Genomic DNA, 21375 nt, shown 5'->3' with positions numbered 1-21375 from the left:
CTGTATTTCTTTCATGTTTTGATTAGCTTACTTGTAAAGTAAATGGTTATTCGCTACCATCAGCCCGTTCTGTCGCCCAAGATGTTCCCATAACGTGCTATTGGAGTTTGTTTACACCGGGGTTGGGGGTGTAGTCGTAGAGAATAACTCACTTGTTATGTTTTAATTGAGAGCCCTTGACTTGAATTCCTGTGCATTTAGATATTTCACATGTAACTACAGGCTTTCCTAAAAAGCTATGGCCTTAATGCAGCAATTATGATTGACTCTGAAGGTATTTTTAATCCATTGCAGCTAACCTTGGTGGCAAAGTAAGAACCCAGTGGAAGCTGCCAGCACTGCAGATGAAATTGAATTTATTCTGTTTTTTGAGTTGTTTTTTATGCCCTTAGTTTGACCATCTGTGTTCTTTCCCCCTTCTTCTCTATTCACACCAGATGATTTTCAAACCTTAACCAAATTTAAAAACATGGGAAACAACAAACAAGGATAGTATTAACGATTTTGACGTTATAAACCTGTGAATGCCAACACTAGCTGATTTGGCCAGAGCGTGAGACCAAACACCTACTGTTTGTAGAAATGGTTTCACAGTGGAGATTCCACAGACATGAGAAAGTTAGAGTCATGTGACTCAACAGAAAACCAATATGGTGGCCAACTGATGTTGACAGCTGTTGTCCTAACATGCATTTCGGTTTTCTATTGTGTTTCTTTTTCCCTTTGTCATTGTATTTTAATGTCCTGTGTGAAGCACTAAAGTTAAGAGCTAGGAGCTCAGATAAGGATCCCATATTGGCCAGAAATGTGAAACTGTCTGGGACAGAATCTGGTCCCCAGACAAAGGTTGTTTCTGGCATCTTGGATCAGCCAGAAACATGAAACTGTCTGGGACAGAATCCGGTCTTCGTTCACGGTTGTTTCTGGCATATATATAGAAACATGAAACTGTCTGGGACAGAATCCGGTCTGCGGACCAAGGTTGTTTCTGGCACCCGGGATAGGTCGGAAATGTTAAACTGTCTGGGACAGAAACCAGTCTACGGACCACGGTTGTTTCTGACGGTCAGAAACGTACAACTGTCTGGGACAGAATCCAGTCTATGGACCAAGGTTGTCTTCGACGTAAAAAAAACAACAGAGAGGAACCCAGGTTTTTATCTTTTGTGGGTCTAATCTGCCGTTTTTATCATCTTTTACATTTTCCATTTAAAATGTTTCCATTGTGTTTCTTTTCCCCTTTGTCATTGTATTTTAACGTCCTGTGTGAAGCACTTTGAATTGCCTTGTTGCTGAAGTGTGCTATACAAATAAACTTGCCTTGCCTTGCTTTGCAGCGGAAAACAAAAACACGAGAAAATTCAGGGTGGGAAATCCTGTCTGAGACTATGGTAAAGTTGTGTTTGTTTGCTGCTATGTTTGTGAGCTCTCAAAGCACGCACAGTCTAGTTGGTGATGCTGTCTGTTGCAGGCAAGGTAGTCCATTGGAGGCTGGAAACTGAAATAGTTTCAAGATTTGGAAGGCTCCAACTTGATCAGGAGCAGTCAGATAATTTTACTAAGACCAGACACTTTGGACAAATATCAGGCCATGCTTGATTGTTGGGAAGCGGGGATAATAAGACCTAAAACCAGACCTTGAAAAGCCTAGTCTGTTGGCAGTCTTGTCCTTTTTTTCCATCTGGACATCCATAAAGATTAAAAAAAAAAAACGTTCAGTAAAAAAATCAACCTGCAGCAAGTTGGTTGGAAATTTGCAGGCATCGTACTGTATTTAATCTAGACCTGCGAGGGGAATAGTAGGAGGAAATGGGTTGTAAAATTGTAAGATTTGAGACTGAAATCTGTGCTTTCACATTAGCAAGGTGGCAGATTTAGGGAGTGTTGCTCTGCCAAAGGTTAGGATGAAATCATTTGGCTAAGGCACAAACGTAATTTTTTATCAAAATGACTGGTCCAGGACTTTTGCTGCATATAGCCGCCCTCTGTCAGTATCTTCTGTTCTGTATCCTGCCTGATCAAAGCAAAGAAGATAACAGATGGGAGAGAAGCCCTTTAAAAATAAAGGTTAATTTTTTTTGTATTAATGCTTGTGTCTGCTCTTAGCTTTTGTTTGAAAAATGCAATTTTCCCTCCAGTGTGAACACAACAGTGGGAATCATGTTTTCTTTTGGCATTTTCCAAACATGGACATGTGGGAAATGAGATTTTAATGATGTTCAGGTTGTGAAAGGATGCAACGCACCTCTCCTGAGATGATGAGGTGCGACTGTTGCTGCTGCGTTTATTTCCAGATAAACGGCGTGCTGCTGCCTTGTTTTTTTATACTGTGCCACGGGTACCTCTCTTCCTCTGTGGTGGTGTCACTGGGTTTGGTCTCAGCAGCTCACAGGGCAGTTATGAGTCAGCAGCAGCGGCGGCTGAGAGGAGGCTTTGCATGAAGCTCCTTCACTCACGTACAGAGTTCAGCCCGATTTAACAGCTTTGATGGGCTCATACCAGTGTTTGAAATTCTCTGTCTGAGAGAGGGGGGATGAAATACTGCCAAGATTTCAGCGTGAAAATACATCTTTCCACGGGTACAATATATTTTGACTGAATAACTTGTTTTTATAACAAAATACTTTTGTCCGAAATGGTTGAAGCGTCTCCTATATTGAGTCTGAAATATTTGCTCCATGTGAAGCCGTTCTGGTGGTGTAATGTAGTTGAATTCTGCAACATTTGACTGATCAATATGTTTTTATTTGATCAGTTTAAGGGATTTAAATCCTCTTCTTTTCCTGATTTTAAGTATTGCACCCTGGTTCCGAGGTGTACTATACAGTGGATCTGGATCAGTTTATTTGTTAAAAAAAATACATTCACCTCACTTTGATGCAAAGCAAAAAAAATAGCTTCATATGAAATCATCACGGTCACAGTAGAGACTTTGGAGACACTTAAATACCAACAATTATCTCATTTTAATCCAAAGAATAAGAGTATAATATTTTATCATCATAGCACATTGATGATTTACACCCCTACCCTCCTGGTACTTCACAAAGCACACTATTGCAATCTTAGAAGCAGTTCAGAAGCAGGTCTTAAAACCTGCGTTAAAACAACACAAGGGGCTACCTTGGTGGGCATGTGTTGCCTTAGGCTCAGTTTAGACAATGAAATGTGATCCAGGGACTCGAGTATGAGTAACAGATCTTTAAATCTAAAGGATGTTAAACCTCCAAAACACTCCACAATGTAGTCCTCTCAAGCAGCTGCTATTTTTACATTTTCTGCACCAGTTGAATTTAACAGATAACAAGTGTGACATTATGTTAAAAAGCAGTGTAGTTTGTATTCATATCTAATTGGCCACCATGACTCTTTGCCAGATGATGTTAAATTGTAGAAAATGCTTTTACTCGGTTGTATCACACCCCTGACCATACTTGGTCTGATTTGCAGTGACTTGAACCTTTATGACTCTGTGACCTCTTTTGTGAGCTCATTGGGGGATGCAACACTGACATAGTCCTTTCTTAATTTCAAAGCCTTGTTCCAGCAGTCTCGTTCACAGCGCCTTTTCAATGACTGTGATACTTGCACCCTGCAGCGTTTTGCTTTCACCATGAAGCAGGAGATCACTTCACCACCTCTGTACCAGCTTCAGAGGTGTTACAGAGGCAAGAACAGGCTCAGTGGAGCCAGTGGGGGAGCGTAGAACCGCATGCATGTGTGGATGTGGAGCTCCTGCTGTGGTGTTCCTTCTCGCACCCTGTAATGCCAAAGCACAGTGTAAATTGAAGGATGGAAATTTCACACCGTCTTGGTAAATTCATCGGAAATCCATCCATCCATTTTCTACACCATGTACCCCCTTTGGGGTTGTGGGGAGCTGGAGCAGATCCCAGCTGTCAATAGATGAGAGGCAGGGTATATCCTGGGCTGGTTGCCGGTCAATCACAAGGATGGCGTAAAGAGACAGTCACACCTACGGGCAATTTAGAGACACCAAAATGTAGAGAAAGGTTAATGTTGGTGTGATCGCTGCAATATTCTAACTATATGCTACACTCAGGTTACCATCAGCTAGGTTAGTAAATAACACCCTTAAAATTTTGTTTCCTAAATTAGTTTGGATTAAAAAAAAAAATCTTAGCTAAACCTACAAATTAGGTATTCATCGGTTAAACACTGATATGGGCCAGACATCGGCCATTAGCAAATGATGTGGATATGAACTAATATCAGTAGCCAGTGTTTATCTGTTGTGCCATATCAGTTTAATGCTAGCATGTAGCATATCTAACCTCTTATTCAGAGATCATCTTAGGTCCTTGTTTCCCAACCTGGGGCCCTAGACCCCCTTAAGGAGCGCCAGAGATTTCAGGGAGCGGGTGAGGCTTTGTCTAAACACGTATAAATAGGTCATACAAAGGTCTTTCGGTAGGAACGTTTGTGTTTAGGGCTTTTTTCTTTGGATTTGAACAGAAAAAGTAATTCAAATTAAGGTTAATTTTTGACCCAAATTGATCGTTTTTTTGATCAATTTTGATCCTTGGGTGGCTTAATTTTTTCTTCGATGCAAGTTGGGGGCTCAATGGAAAAATGGTTGGGAACCACTGTCTTGTGCCCGATTTGCATGGGACTAGTATTACCAAGGGACCTCAGGTTATTTGCAATAATAGTGCAGGATATCTGCATTTTTAATCCTGTGCAAATTGACCATGTCTGTAATCTGCTAATTAAAAATTCCAGGGCAAATTACTCACCATATTTCAGCACACAGAGATTCACAGGTAATTTTAACCCCGTGCTAATTGGTATCGCCATAAGTTTGGATGGTAATTGTATTTTACGGTCCGTGTGGATATTCATGCCCCCTTTTCCAATCTAAAAAACAATAGAGGCAATGTAGGAGCTTGTAAACAGATTTTTGACACATTTAAGTTATAAATACTCCTTCTCTTTCAGTTAATGCTAAGCTAAGCTAAGCTTAAGTGTAAAATGGCTTCATTTTACTGAATTTATTTATTTATTTAAACTCTGCTGCCCAAATGTGTGTGCGTGCACCACTGCTCTCTTCATACGTACAGCGCTTCTGCTCTGCTTCCTACAGTGTCTCTATGCAAGTGCCTGATCTTATATCGGTATTATTTAGCCTTACATTTCATGCATAACAGAGTTTTGCAATTTGTAATATGTCCCTGGACTTTCTCTCTTCCTGTCAGATCAGCTGCTTCATACAGGTGACTTAAGGGGCCTCGATGCGTGATAAGAGAGAGGAGATATTTCACTAGTTTAACCTTTGCTGTATCACATTCATGTTTTGTGCTGCTTACTTATAATCAATTGCGAAAATTTTCTGCCATCAGCTGTTTTGAGTTAAGTTCATTTGGAGTTCATTGTCATAAGATAATAGGGGCTGGAGTAGCAAGGAATCAGTCTCCCCTGATTGTAGAATATACATACTGTGCCTTTATTATCACTGATATCTCTACTGAAAACACTAATAAATGTTTTCCATTGATAGTTTATTTTGTTTCCTGATTGAAAAGTGGGCAAATTTGTTGTAAATCAAAACATCAGTGTCAAAAATTAAGATGTCTTCTATTCTCAGGGCAGGTTAATTAAATCATGGATTTTAACTTGAGAAATTGTTTAACACTAACCTTTTATTCATGTGCATCCTTTTTGTTTTTGCTCTCACAGGAACCATGGGAAAACCACTACCCAACCACATCTGGGAACCAATATGTTGAACATACTCTACTTGTCGGACTGAGGGACTGATTCCTGGACTGCTGAAAAGTCACAAATGGTGAAAAATTAAAGTAAGATTTTCCTCATCCTCACTTTGTCAGGCAAGATGCAGTAATGGAAGTCCACGCTCTGTTCAGCCCCATAACCATGAAGCTGCTCAAAGGGTAGGGGTCTGCCGTGAGCTCGCCTCACCCTACCCGACCGCCCCCATCAGCTCCAGCTGAGAGCACAGTCCCACCTTTCAAAGCATCATCCTGCAACTCTACCCGTCTCGACAACCCTCTCACCTCCTCCTCCACCACCACGGCTTTGGAAGACGAACATGACGTGCATCGTGAAGACGCTGGTTGATGTCTGATATATATCCCTCTGAGGTGTCGAGCGTAAAACCAGCGGAGCAATGAATGGCGGAAAGGACTGTGACACGGGAGATGAGAGGCAGGCCGTCCCTGTCCAGGTCCCCATCGGCTGGCAGCGCAAGGCGGAGCATGGCGGAGGGGTCGTATACGTAAGGTAAGGAGAGCTCCACTAAGAGTCGCACATGCTTCTACTGCAATCATTGAAACTATTTTAAGACTAGATGAACCCTCTCACATTTTCTGTAGAGCAGATTTAATTTTCTTGGCTAAACGTGTCCTTAAAAAGGGAAAATTGCCCATCAGAGTCTCCTAAAACAATAATGGTCTTCACTTTGTCCCAAATGCACAACAAAGCCCCAAATTATCCCTCTAATGAAGCTGAAATTACATACATTTTGCCTTTTCTCCTCCCAAATAGAATTAATGTTCAACAATTAATAATTTCACAGCTTTCATTTTAGCCAGCTGAAGGCCCTTAAAAGAGACGTTAGGGTTCTGACCAAGAAAATCAGAGAACTGGACAAATTTTGATCCAAAATTGTTGAAATATGTACTGCAACAGTGCATTAAACAAGGCCTTACAGACAAAACTGACTTCGCAATGAAGAAAAGACACAAACTACACTCCCAAAGCTAAAGCAGTGGAATTTAAGGCCATTAATGCAACCAGGACAAACATCCATCCATCCGCCCATCATGTAATTGTCACAAAACATAGAAAATTGATTTGACAATGTTATAGTGAGAAAAAGAAGCAGAGTTTGTGTTACAACTAAGTGTTTTAGTTACAACTTAAATATCCTCCCTATCTCTATAAAATAAGGTTGTCTTGGTGAAAGTTTAAGGTTGGATAACTTTGAGGATGACCAGTGGCAGATGATTTAGCTGTCTGTGGGTGTCTTTGTGATTGATTATACTTTGATATTCCATGATCAAGGAAGATAATCCTTTTTTTCTATTGTTTAATAAGGTATTGGTTAATTATCTTATGTTATTGGTGATTTCACCACTTGCTGTCGATCATATTGTCCTACACTGGCTTTTGGTTAAGAGTGTAGGCTTTAGTTATCACCTAATCACATTGCTTTGACATGAATTATTTTGCACACACTTTTCCCTTAATTAGAAATTGAACATGAATATTGGAAAGCTGTCAAAAAATTAAATGCCTTGAACATGCCACAGGATAAACACAAAAAATGAAAGTTCAGCAAGTTTTTACAATGAGCTGTGTTTAGATCGCTAGCGTCTCATCTCCATCATGGGGCACGGTAGATGATGGATATATCTACTCAGTTTTTCAGCTAATCATCATATTATAATCAGAGAAGTAATAAACTAAGCGAAAGTAAAGTTTATCAGCCATTTGTGTGTGATGTGAACGGCTCTGCGCCACGCCAAGTGATGCCATAATCATGCGACACAACAAATTGCTAAATAAATGTGTTGCCAAGACTTTTATTTAATGACATTTGGTTTGACTTGGTTTGCCTTTCCACCACAACCAAGCTACCCATTTGGGGTGCGTCTAGAGCTGACTATGCGGTCCTTGTTGATCTGATTGTCTTTACATTGTTTTAAAGCAAAAATCAACTGTACACCGCCGCACGCTGCTCTTTTCCCACACCTTCTCTCTCTCTCTTCTTCTTACCTTCTCTTTCAATAAACAAACAATTCACACTTATCGAGAAGAGAGAATTTTTCTACATGGAATTGAAAAAACAGTCTTCAGTTGATTGAGTTAAGAACCTTTAGAATAGCAGAAAATCAAGGGCTAAATGTTTCAAACATCTCCAAGTTTTTGTTTTTGAAAAGTTTGTCTATAAGAAGGGAGAAAGGTTAGACCTTTACTAGAAGGCCCCGACAAAGTTGTAATCCCTGCACTGCACCTGGTCCATCCTGATTGCACTTGTCCATAGAATGACTGCAGTATGATCACATAAAATCATGGCACAGTGAATGCTGACATTTGACCACCCACTGTAACAGAGTTGTCGTTAGTTGGTGCAGAGGCAGGGATAAAACTTGGAGGCGGGGCGGGCATGCTTTGGCCCTGCTCTAGAGCAGGACCATTCTCGGCGTAGCCAAACCAGTGATAGGAAAGTAAATCATTATGGCTTGGTTTGGCTCTGCACAGCCAATAGTCATAGCCCCACCTGACCCCCAACGGACATTTGGGATCACGTTGAATGCAGACACATTCTCAGTCCTGTCAGGCCTTCCGTAATGTGTGATGTTGATTGTTGCACTTATGGTCATGACAACACGAGCCTCAGCATACTCCAGATTTTCTAGTATCTAAAACTTCTAATATATCAGTCGGAAACAATAAGTTTTTAATTTGGTTTGTCAAAATCAAAGAGTCTCCTACAGATCTGTTGACTAAACAGTCATTATTTCTGTAACTGATTAGCTCTGCAGGAGATGATTAGAACTGTAATGCTTTGTGCTTTCTGTGTGAAGGAAAATCATTCCATTGGGTTTTGACACTGGGTCTATTAGAACCTGAGGCATAGTATTTCAATAAGTAATCCCTTATGACAATCTCACATGCTATTATCTTTTTACATATTTAAAAGGCAGCCCACATGCAGTGATGAAAAATCAAGCCAAACTCCAATAAATTTTGAATGCAACTGGTACGTTTCAGAAGTTGAATCCACCCAGCCTGTTGAACTGTGACATTTTTACTAATGCATTGGATCCCCCTGTAGCCGCCGTCTCTGCAGACTGGAAGTTGGTGTCCTTCCTGGCATCTGAACGCCGGCACGTGTGTTTACCAGCCACAATGAACCAAAGCAGTTGGCTGGTGTCAGGTTTATTTTGGGTGTTGGAAAGAATCCTGTCTACTTCTGTGACCGTGGCCTGATACTGTCACTGCACTCATGCTCTTTTACATTTGGAAATGTACATTTGCTGCAGGGTTGTCTTGCCTGTACACATTTTGTGTGGCTGATGATTCAGCCAGCGGTTATGTCACCCTATCGCTGTATATGTTTGATGGGATCAACAGATGGTACATACTGTTCTTCATCGCTGGTGGACAGTAGGAAATGTGTCACTGGAGATGTATTTTAAGATTTTCTTACATGTTTTTAAGCACAACAGGCTGCCTCATTTCTGCTTTACTGCAGCATTGACCTCCTTATCGCTTTCTGATTATTTACTTCTCCTCTCTTTATATCCCCAGGTTTTCAATCAGGAAATATATGCAGGCACTATAATAAAAGCTGCTATCACCCATTTTTTTAGTGTGGTTTGACATCTTTTGCTTTATAAACTGATGGAGTTTGGACTTCTTTTAGAAATAATACTCTCCATTATCTGATGACATCTGCTAAATTACAGGAGCTAAGTGCACCTACGTTTAACTTTACCGCTTTACTCTACCTCCAACTGATTATTGGCATTTGGCTAATCATCTGTATAATTTTACAAATAGCTGATAGAATTGAAGTGCACTACTTCAGCTCTTCTGTGAGGCACGTCCTCCTCCTGGCTGTGTTTTCACCAACATCCCGACCACAATACCATCTGATAGGCTAGAAGTCCCATGACTACTACCAAATTAACACTGAGGCTTGTCACTGGTACAATTGGCCTATGCTAGTAATAAATTAGTCATTTTTGATATTATTTGGGATTTGTCACTCTTTGCACGTTTCTTGACCTACTACTAATCGGTGTCAGCACTGGCGCTAGAAAACCAATATTGATCAACTCCTATAACTCACAGTGGAAAGATATGTCCAGCTCAGTTATCTTGTGCAAAAGCTGGACTTGATCCCTATTTAAGGTGTGCCTGGGTGTAACTTTAACACCGAGGCTAAAAAAGGTGTGTTTTAAATTTCAGACTTATGTTGTGTTCACACCGAAACGTAGGTCGCCTATTCGCGTGTATCAAGCGTCAAATCACAAGTTCATGAGAGCCCACAAGATGCGAGAGGGGAGAGGCTTCCTCCTCCCACATCTTGCATTTCAGTTAGTTGTCAACAAGCATTGCTGAACTTGACTACATTGAGAGGATTGCTGCTTTGTATCGGCTGTAACAAAGTGACAAACATTTTCAGAACTTACCAGGCAATTCCACCTCCTCACTCAATTTCCTCCAAGCGGGCTCCTTTTTTGTTTTTGTCCCCAAAAAACACATGCATGGTAGAACAGGCACATTGTGTCATATAGCTCAGGGTAGCCACAGACAGACACCACAATTTCCCCCCTCCATTTTTCTGGTTAAGTGAGCCTCCTCCCCCCCAGGCTGGTTCTTTGGAGATCCTCTCTTGTCCATGTGAAATACGTCAACGGAGGAGCTCCATGCTGATTGGCGATCACAGTGCGAATGATTTGCTTGAGTTCTGATTTCTTGACTCTCAGGGAATAAGCGAACAGCGCGTGAAACGTGGCATAAATTCGCCTCATTTGAGCAAATTACTCACTCAGTTTGCACGTTTCGTGTTGCATATATCCATTGACTTTACATGCAGTTAACTCGCGTAAATGATTTTACTCGTGCCTGGTGTGAACACAACATTAGGCTGCTGTAAAACTTGAAGTAAAAAACAGTTGTAACCCTAACCTTCTTGGTTAAGTCAATGAAATGGCATGAAGATGGGGTATTAATCTGTCATCGGAGAACAAACCCCTTGATGAAGAGCCAATCAAAAGGCTTTTTTTTTTTTAACAGAAAAACCTTGTTTAGATAAACAAAATAAATTACCTTATAGCATTGAAATTTTTTACAGAAACACAACTGTCCCTGTCCTGCAGGTGCTGATTCTCTCAGCATGTGCACTTCTCTCTCTTTCTCTCAAGCATCCTCGTAAATAAAATTCAGATGCACTTTTTTAGGGGTGTAACTGTTCACAAAGGTCATAGTTCAGTTTGTACCTTGGTCACCCCTCAGTAGGGTTTGGTTTATAAAAACCAACATAAAGTCCCAGATTTATAATTCTAGATCTTCCTCTCTTGTTATTTTTATTATTTTAAACTAACATTCTTGCAGCTTATTCCCTTCTTTTTTTCCTTCTAGTGTTAATTAGAACTATCAGGGATAGTTGGTACTGTAAAAGAAATAACAAATAAATTTTGATTTTTTTCTTTAGGTTCGTGTTATCCCAGCCTTTAGTTGATAGTTTGGCACAAGCGGTCAGACCGGATGGACCTGTTTTACATGGCAGCACTTACATATCCATGTTCACGTTGGACCAGGATTATACCCTGTTAGGCTCAGCACCATTTGTGTAAATTTGAGACATGAAGTCAGTCATACTTAAGCCAGTTATAGGAGATAAGACTGACTTTACTGATGCCCAACTGGTGCGCTCAGGTCCAGTTTCCTCTTCCTTTAAAGGTACCAAAAAGGTTTTCAATTGTTATTTTAATTCATTCAGATGGATGAATTCCACTGTAGTGAAGTGCTGTTGAGTGGGAGGATTTTACCTTTTGATTTCATGGTTGCAGGGCTGTTAAACCTGCAGCAGAACCAGCCTGAAGCAGCTGCTAACCCACCTTAAAAAATCATTTGTGTGTCTGTCAGCGGAGACTTCCACTGTGCATTGGTTTTACTCTTCTGAGTCAGGGATAAATTCACAGTGGGAAAGCTATACCTTTGTAATATTTCTGTTTTAAATGTTCACTTTGGTGAAAAATATAATGAAGAGCTTTGTTCCAAATCTGTAGAAGTATATTCCAAACACATGTCAGACAACGCAAACAAAGCTGCAACCCATGATATCATAGAAGAAGTGTTTGTGCTACACCAGCTGAAATCTCTTCACACCCTAACGTTGTTGTTTCCTCTCTGCAGTCCCAGTGGCTCGTTGCTGTCCAGCTTGGAGCAGGTGAAGACCTACCTGCTGACAGATGGAACCTGCAAATGCGGCCTGGAGTGCCCACTCATCCTCCACAAGGTAATTTTTTCTCCTCCTGATTCGTTTAAAACACAGCAGTCGGGCAGAGAGTTTACAGCTGCCTCTTAACTGAGGCTCCAGGAGATGGAAGTACCAATCTACAAATGAAGTTAGAATGCTGCTGTTCAAAATATTACAGCTCGACAAAGGACCCTACGGGATTAAAAACTGTCAGTCAAATCTACAGATATAGTAGCACCAGGCGCTTTTGTTCTAAAAATGCCACTCCTGGTCAAGCTTTATTATTCAGCAGGAACAACGTGAAGAAGAAAGAAAGTATATGAACCTTTTTTTTCCAAGTTTTCAGCTGCAAAAATCCTCTCGGTACGTTTACATGCACAGTTAAGTTGAGCCACATCTACAGTGTGGCTTGATTAGGATATAAAACAGGACTACTGTCCTTGTCCAAGTATACAGCGCCAAGGGAATGAAGATTTATTGACTGAAGCATGTCTGACTCCACTATACCAGATTGCTGTTTCAGCTTGTTACTGTGGATTGTCTTCAGGTTGACCTTGCCAACAAGTTAGCAAGTGGCTAACAGGTTTATACACTGTATGGACAAAAGTATTTGGTCATACGTATTGAATTCAGGTGTGGAATTCAAGGTTTGGGCTAGACCACATATCTCCAATGAAGGCCAATCTTAATGCTTCAGCATACCAAGGCATTTTGGACAATGCTTTGCTTCCAACTTTGTGGCAACAGCTTGGGAAATCCCTTTTCTATTCCAGCATGACTGTGCACAAAGCAAGGACTATAAAGACATGGTTTGACAAGTTTGGTGTTGAAGAACTTCACTGGCCTGCACAGAGCCTTGACCTCAAACCCATCGAGCATCTTTGGGATGAACTGGAACATCAGTGCCTGACCTCAGAAATGCTCAACAGAATAATGGGAACCAATTCTCAAAGATATACTCTTGTGGAAAGCCTTCCAAGAAGAGTGGAGGCTGTTACACTCCATATTAAAGTACACTGGCATTACTTTTAATACTTTTTTTTATATAGTGTAAGACACATGTTGAAAAGAAACTATTTTAAGCTTCAGTACATTTCTTACATGCCTTTGCTGTACTTTCAGAACAGATGTGATGCATGCTATCCTCATATCTGAAGGCGGATGACATTTATACTGTTGGACTTCTAGGTCGAGGGCCACCACAAAATAAAACTCAGTATTATAAATGAACCACTTTATTGTGTTAAAATCCAAATAAATCAATAAGTAGATGCACAAGTGAACAGAATTTGACACACTACCATGCGCCCTGCTCTCAATAAATCTTTGGTAGTGACAGATGAAGCAATGGTGTCCACAAAAACTAGCAAGCCAGGCTACAACAAAGGATGCACAATATTTGATTTTTACTGATGTATGATATGCCGATATTTACTAATTTATTTTAGTCAATACCAATACTTTCATGTAGTTCAGACCTAAAACTTTAATCCTTAAAACAATCAAATCATGACCCCCCATAATCTAATTGATTCTTGAGATCCTTAAGGATTCACATCTGTAATATCAATATTACCAGATATGAACATTTCTGCCCATATATCAACTGCACATATGTTTTGGCCCTAGATATTGGCAAAATGTACAACCAGATAAAGATAGATGCTTAGGATGCTCAGCGTGAGCCCTGAACATTTTGAGTGAAAGCCCCAAATGTAAAACGACTACCAGCCAGTCTACTTCCCTGCTCCTCTCTCTGCTCCACTTGACACAGAACTTCTCTTCACAAGAGACACTTTGTTCTTTTTCCTTTTTTCTTCACAATAAATGGGTCTGTATATATCAGTTTTGGCTAAAATTAGTTTGGAAAAATTGGCATATGGGCAAAAATCCAACATCAAGTATCCCTAAATATTTTCATCCCATTGTGGGCTGGATTCAGAACAGTGTTCTAATGGTCTTCCATGAGTGTTTCGTTAATTTTGAACAGTATAGATTTTATGTACTGTGTTAAATGTAGCCAATTTAATAGATAAAGCAGTTTAAGAACTGGACTAATCAACTGTGTAGAGAATATTGTTTAAAGTGCTTGTATATTTTCATTTTTAGTCTCATATATTTTTCTAAATATTGCAATGAATTTTTGTCAATGTCAGCAACATTAATGGACTTAAAAGGCATTATTAACAGTGTGAGCTTGTTTTAAATTCCCAGCATTAGGCTGGTTTTTGGACTGGCTTTATTGTTTTGCTAGTTTTGACTGGCCATTAGGCTGGTTTTTCACAGAGACCTGGCAACCCTGGTCAGAAGTCAAATGCTCTTAAAACATCCTGCATCTATGGCTGTCAGGTCCTTAATTAATTGTTTTATTTATGCAGATGTTTCTTAGCATTGCTCAAATTTAAACATTTTCTTCTTCAAACTTCACTGTCATTTTGACGGACTTGTTTATTGTCTGTCATCTGAAACAGATCTATTGTTGTTAATTAGGGACTTTCTAGTTGTCAAAAATGTGCACTTGCCTGAAGTCATTAACATGAGTGTTAGCTGAAGGCCTCCTCAAATAACAAGAATTCCTAATTCAGATCAGACAATCAGCTCTTGACACGTCCTCGGACACTTTTTTCTTATTTGACATTTTTGTCTGCTAGAAATGAGAGAAATTGATGATGGAAGAAATAAACGTGTCTGAGAGGAGAAAATGGTTTCCCACTAGTCAAGCCAAGGTTAAAACAACTCGTGACAGGCTGTTGTTAAAAATGATGTTTTTGTTTCTGTTGAAATGGATCAAAAAGTCACCTCTGTCTTCTTGGAAGGTGGCTGTAAAAAAGTTTGTAGTTCCGTCCTTCACGGAGCACAGTGGCTGTGGTCAGCTTACATTAACGCCACAATGAAATCCAAAAGTGAGCAGTTTTCACGGAAGAAAGGCACATAAAGACATCAATATAGAGCTCTCCTGCCACATAATCCACTTCTCTACTCTCTGCCATAAACTTGACAATGTATGAAATAAATTCAAGCTGCACACTTCCGCTGATCTCCTTGAAGGCCAAGCTAAAAAAGTGGGGATGCTGTCCACAGTATCATATTACACAGGGTAATCCGACCGATTATCCTTCTTGAAGCTAAATTTGTCCCCAACACACCATGTCTGTCCCATCAGGCTTTTATCAGGCTGGTGCTTTCTCATCTTAGAAACATTATGACTCTGTCACCCCTTGAATTATCTTCTGCTGACAGAAAATTATGACAGAAATGTTTCAAAACATCCATTTTTGTTGATTCTGTTAAACTTATGTGCATATAAACTGATACCTTAAAATATGATAAGCCTTAACACGGGTGAATATGAATTTATATCTTACTAAATGAATTAAATGTCACCGTTTTAGGTGTTCAACTTCGACCCAGGGGCAGCTGTTAAGCAGAGGACAGCGGAGGATGTGAAAGCAGATGAAGATGTCACCAAACTCTGCATTCACAAGAGGAAGCTTTTGGCTGTGGCCACGCTGCACAAGAGCATGGAGACGCACCCACCTCTGACGCTGACCAGCCCAGGAGGAGGTACAGTTTTATTTAGATCAATTTTTCATTGTAATTTTCTACAGTTTAATAGTTTAACCGAGTAAGTTAGATTTATCTAGTCACTGTGGTCATTAGTAGAGTTGCCAGTATACCAGAATTTTGATATGGTGGTAGTAAAAATCGATATCGATATCGATACCCCAGAGCAACAACACAAAAAAACCCCCCAGAAATTTCTTCAGCACCCAGAACTGGCTCATCCTGCATGGAAGCGTCACTGAAGAAATACCAAAAAATGGTTCACCTAAATAGTATTGATGGAATAGAATAATACAGCTAAAATGATGTTTTCTCTAAATTAGTCTTATTAATCATTAAGCAGCATATACAGTTCTTGTGCTCTCTGTTTCTGTTTTCTTATTTCGGACATTTTTTGCCATTAGCATTTGTGCTGTGAAGGTCACATTCAGAAGACCACAGGCTGAGATGCAAAGCAAAACTTTTCGGAACCAGGCGACATGGCTGTCTCTGTCTTCTGCGCTCTATTTGCAAGACAGTAGGAGTAATGTCTGCATCTTTATAGGCCACTATATTAACATTTTAAACCTGTTTTCCAACCAGTGAATAAAAACAGTTAATATTGTCAGTAGTAGAAGTACAGGTGCATCTAAAAAAATTAGAATATCATGAAAAAGTTCAATATTTTTTGTCACTCTTTTCTGAAAGTGAAACCCATATATTATATTGACTTGTTACACATAGAGTGAAATATTTCAGGCCTTTATTTCTTGAAATGTTGATGATTATGACTTACAGGTAAGAAAACCCAAAATTCAGTGTCTCAAAAAAATTAGAATATTACATAGGATCAATTAAAAAAGGATGTTTTACACAGAAATGTCAGGCTTCTGAAAAGTATGTTGATTTTTATGCACTCAATACTTGGTTGGGCCTCCTTTTGCATGAATTACTGCATCAATGCGGCGTGGCACGGAGGCGATCAGCCTGTGGCACCTCTCAGGTGTAATGGAAGCCCAGGTTGCTTTGATAGTGGCCTTCAGGTCATCTGCATTTTTGGGTCTGGTGTCTTTCATCTTCCTCTTGACAATATCCCATAGGTTCTCTGTGGGGTTCAGGTCAGGTGAGTTTGCTGGCCAATCAAGCACAGTAACGCCATGGTCATTGAACCAGCTTTTGGTACCTTTGGCAGTGTGGGCAGGTGCCAAGTCCTGCTGGAAAATGAAATCAGCATCTCCATAAAGCTTGACAGCAGAAGGAAGCATGAAGTGCTCTAAAATGTCCTGGTAGATGGCTGCATTGACTGTGGACTTCAGAAAACACAGTGGACCAACACCAGCAGATGCCATGGCAGCCCAAATCATCACTGACTGTGGAAACTTCACACTGGATTCTGTGCCTCTTCACTTCGTCCAGACTCTAGGACTTAGAAGAATGGAGAGGCACAGAATCCATAGAGAATCTATGGGGTATTGTGAAGAGGAAGATTAGAAACACCAGACTCAACAACACAGATAACCTGATGGCCGCTATCAAAGCAACCTGGGCTTCCGTTACACCTGAGCAGTGCCACAGGCTGATCGCCTCCATGCCACGCCGCATTGATGCAGTAATTCATTCAAAAGGAGGCCCAACCGAGTATTGACGGGATAGAAATCAACAGACTTTACAGAAGCCTGACGTTTCTGTGTAAAACATCTTTTTTAATTGATCTTACGTAATATTCAAATTTTTTGAGGCACTGAATTTTGGGTTTCTTATCTGTAAGTCATAATCATCAACATTTCAAGAAAAAAAAGGCTTGAAATATTTCACTCTATATGTAACAAGTCTATATAATATATGGGTTTCACTTTCAGAAAAGAGTGACAAAAAATGTTGAACTTTTTCATGATATTCTAATTTTTTTGAGATGCACCTGTAGCAGAGACATAATGCAGGTAAGATGGTGTGCAACTTCAGCAGCAATCCAACAAAATCTTGCACCGTCATGCACATTTAAGTGGAGTAGTCGGTGTGTTTTTAAGTTTTTTAGAGAACAACTGCTGTGAAACAATGAAAAAAATAAGGCATCATTTCTCTGATTCAACTCATTTTGTCACTAGTGGCGCTCCATCTCTGGACTTGATCTTAATGTTGATCACTGTCTGCTGCTCACACTCTTCTTCGTTTTTGCTTTCTCTTACTTTTTGGCATTGTCATACCTAAAAATCATAGATACCGTCTTGCTTAAATCAGTGGTTCTCCACTGGTTTTACCTCAGGACCCACCCCCACTTTTGTGATGACAAATTGCGGCTGAGATTTAGAAAACATTGTACTATTCAAATTGATATAACAAAAAATGCTTCATTTTGGGCCTGAGATGGTAAAAAACGAAACTGTATTTCCTTTAAGTCCCATTTGTCTGAGTAGAGAACCCATTTTTTATGTATTTTAGTCAGATTTATGTCATGCTTTGCTAAACTAATGAAAAAAGGAAAACAAAAATGTGCACATCTATTGTTTGTAAAGGCAACTGGTAACCAGTATCAGCATCCGTACCACTTATAATCTAAAAAAGTCACTGTGCAGTATCGACTTCTTGGCCAAACTTTTTTTTTCCCTCTAATCTGTAACCAACCTATAAAGGCTTAGTGACCCACATTTGGGTCCCAACCCACCAGTTGAGAACTGGATTAAAATATGTGGTGTTGAAAAAGAATCAAAAATGTTTACAGCCTTCCTCAGTAGATGGTTATGACTTTGCTATAGATGTAATATTTTGAGCAGAGTGTTTTTATTTATTCCGTTATAATAATTTTCTTTTCTTTTAAGGTACATCATCTGTGGTCTCTGCGCATTCCACGTCTCAACGAGCAATAAGGACTAAACCCCATGATGGTCTGCCAAATGCTGTTGGACCAGACTGCAAGAATCCTTTCAAGATGATGATCGCAGCTGGACAGCAGCAGCAGCAGCAAAGGCTGTATCCACCCCAGGAGATGGGTGGGGCCCAGCAGCCTGAGCTCTACTCTGGGTACTCCAGGCAGCAGAGGATGGGCAGTGGGGAGCCAGGTCCTAAATCCCCCTACCGGGTTGGGTACGGAGGCATGCTGAGCCCACCTCCCTCCGGTGCTAAGCTGTATGGAGAAGGCTCACCGTCTCCTAGCACGGACACTCTAGGCAGCCCTGAGGGCTTTCCAAGGACCAATCCTTGTGGGTTTCCAGGAGCTGGCAGCCCTGGCTCAGCCTCCATCCATGGGAACAATAGGACGCCTCTTTCCCCACCCAACGTAATGCTCCATGGCTCCCCTGCAGGCCAGCCATCCTGCGCCATGACAGGGAGGACTAGCACTCCCCTCTCTCCGACGGCCACTGCCAAAAGCCCTGTCATGAACATGAACATGCCGAGGGGGAACTTCCCCCCTGGTGTGGATCTGCCCCGTGCAGCGTTTCATCATAAAACACAACCCCCAGTGCACCCTGTGCCCCCTCCTCCATCCGTACCATCCTGTGCCCTCCAGAAACGGCCGTTAACCTCTGAAAAAGACCCCTTAGGCATCCTGGACCCCATCCCTAGTAAACCAGTTAGCCAGCCCCCTAACAACGCCCAAAACCCCTCCAACTTCCAGCCTAACATCCACTCTCAGGTACCAATGATGAATGTAAACATCCCCCCTCCCGCCATTGTTCCCTTGCCAAGCAACTTACCTTTACCCACGGTGAAGCCCGGGCCTGTGGGGCACGGTGGCCATGTTCAAAGGACTCAACAGGGGGGTCCTTCATCCTCCATGTCCCCCTCCCCTGTCACCTCTCCTGTCCACATGAGTGGGCCTGCTCTTGGGAGGATTGAAGCCTCTCCTCATCGCTCACGCTCATCCTCAACCTCCTCCGACCACGGGAACTTTGCAATGCCAGCGGGGCACCAGGCCCCATGTGGCACTATGAAGGTCCCTCCTCGCTCCCCCAGGTCGGCGATGGGATCTCCCAGACCAGCCATGCCCTCTAGCCCCTCCACTAACAAGTCTGACCCCCTTCACCAGTACAAAGACTCCCAGTTGCTGCCGGCGATGGGAAACTCGGTCAGCACCCAGCAGCACAGCAACCCAATGTACTCTCCCACCTCTTCCTCCTCCTCATCCTCTTCTCTGGCAACCCCCAGCGCTTCCCAGAAGGGCCACCCAGGACTCCTGGGGATGCCCCTCAACCAGATCCTAAACCAACAGAACGCTGCTTCCTTCCCCGCCAGCAGTCTCCTGTCAGCTGCAGCCAAAGCACAGCTAGCAAATCAAAACAAACTCAGTGCTGCTGGCAGCAGCTCTGCTGGCATGGCTGCTGCTGGTGTTGGTATGGCAGGCATGGGGGCAAGTGGGGGAGGTAACGGAGGAGGCGGTGGGCACCCTGGCTCCATGAGCGGCCCTCGAAGCATAGAGGGACACAGCACTTTAAACTCAATGCTCCCGCCAAACTCCACCATGCTGCTCAACAGTCCTGAGGGCCAGAGTGGTCGAGCAGCGCTGAGAGACAAGCTCATGGCCCAGCAGAGGGACCCCATGCGTAAGCGGAGGCAGTCGTCGGGCGGTTCTGCTGTGAACCACAATAACAGTAACAACATGGTCTACAGCATCCTGAACAAACAAGGCATGGGAGGGCCCCACATGCAGGGGCCGAGTGCTACTGAGCAGCTGCGAAAAGTGGGTCGACTTGGAAACCTTCCACCAAACACGTCCATGGCCCAGCTTCTCCAGTCCATGAGCTGCCAGAGCTCCCACAACCATCGTCCAGGTCTTAGTCCTCAAGGAGGTGCACAGCTGCACTACAACGACAGCACAGCTATGGGCCCCGCTGGCCCTCAGCAGAACCTTCTCGCTCAGCAGAGGCTGCGGGGACCCGGAGATGCCATGCAGCACTGCCAGAGCATGGACCCCTCTGGGGGCCATCTGGGCCCTCGGCAAGGCCAGTTCCCTGACATGATGGCTCCGATGAGTAACTGTGGGCCTATGGGGCCAGGAGGGGTACCTTTAGGCCCTGATGGCATGCCACTGGCACGCCAAAACACCAACCCCCCGCCGCTGTCCCATCCAGGCCCTCACCCCTCCCAGCAGAACCTGCTTCAAGGTATGGGACGGACTAACATGGTGGTGATGGCACACGGAGGGGGTGATGGAGGCTGTACGCAGAACATCTCTGATACAGGTGAGACATCGGCAGATCACTATTCTGTTATTTCAGCCATATCTACTTTGTCCATATCAAACACAAAGCAGATTCTGAAATGGAGCATCTCCACTTGATTGTTCGCACCACAAGGTTTATTCATTTGATAGTGCACAACCATTTAGGAATCCTTTACATGTTACACGGGCTCAGCCAGTGTCTTTGCTCAGTGCAAGACTACTCTAGACTCGTGTCTCCCTTCATCTGGATAGATGCTAGAAGGTATGCAGGACTGAGTAATTTGAGATATTGATTCCCTCCATGGCAGGAAACACTTTTTGTAAATTGTAGGGATTTTGTTCAATGTATGTAGAAATTTTCTGTTAATAAATGCAGTGTATAGGTCCATTTAGAGCTGCTCTTTTTCCTTTTCTTCCCTATGGCTGTCCCGCACTTCCTGACCCCAACAAACATTCTAGATCACGTGATTGCAAAGCACCTATCGAAAAATTCAGATACTGATTTACACTGCAAGTTATTTTAGAGCCTTACGCAGCTATTCAAACCTCTAAAAACAAAAAACTACGCTTCAGAGACGTTTACATAATAGCATATCTACAGTGGTGAAGAATCCTTCCTCTAAAGCTGCAACCACCAAGAAAGTCTACAGAAGTACAGACAGTTTAATGCAGGGGTGCCAAACTCAAGGACCAGGGG

General features: G+C 42.1%; 1 protein-coding gene across 3 annotated transcripts in view; it reads left to right on the top strand.

Annotated features, from left to right (window-relative positions):
- The window catches only part of LOC121506116 (methyl-CpG-binding domain protein 5-like), a 38081-nt gene that overhangs the window by 5659 nt on the left and 11047 nt on the right, over positions 1–21375 (top strand). For all 3 annotated transcript variants that reach the window (XM_041781688.1, XM_041781689.1, XM_041781686.1), the window contains exons 2-5: positions 5698–6261; positions 11914–12016; positions 15370–15541; positions 18337–20697. In XM_041781688.1, the coding sequence (XP_041637622.1) occupies positions 6149–6261; positions 11914–12016; positions 15370–15541; positions 18337–20697 (2749 nt within the window). In that variant the 5' untranslated portion in view covers positions 5698–6148. The remainder of the gene's footprint in view (positions 1–5697; positions 6262–11913; positions 12017–15369; positions 15542–18336; positions 20698–21375) is intronic.

Source organism: Cheilinus undulatus, linkage group 24 (assembly GCF_018320785.1).
Source record: "Cheilinus undulatus linkage group 24, ASM1832078v1, whole genome shotgun sequence".
Lineage (NCBI taxonomy): Eukaryota > Metazoa > Chordata > Actinopteri > Labriformes > Labridae > Cheilinus > Cheilinus undulatus.
Note: the sequence above shows the minus strand (reverse complement) of the source record. Positions and strands in the feature narration are given on the sequence as shown.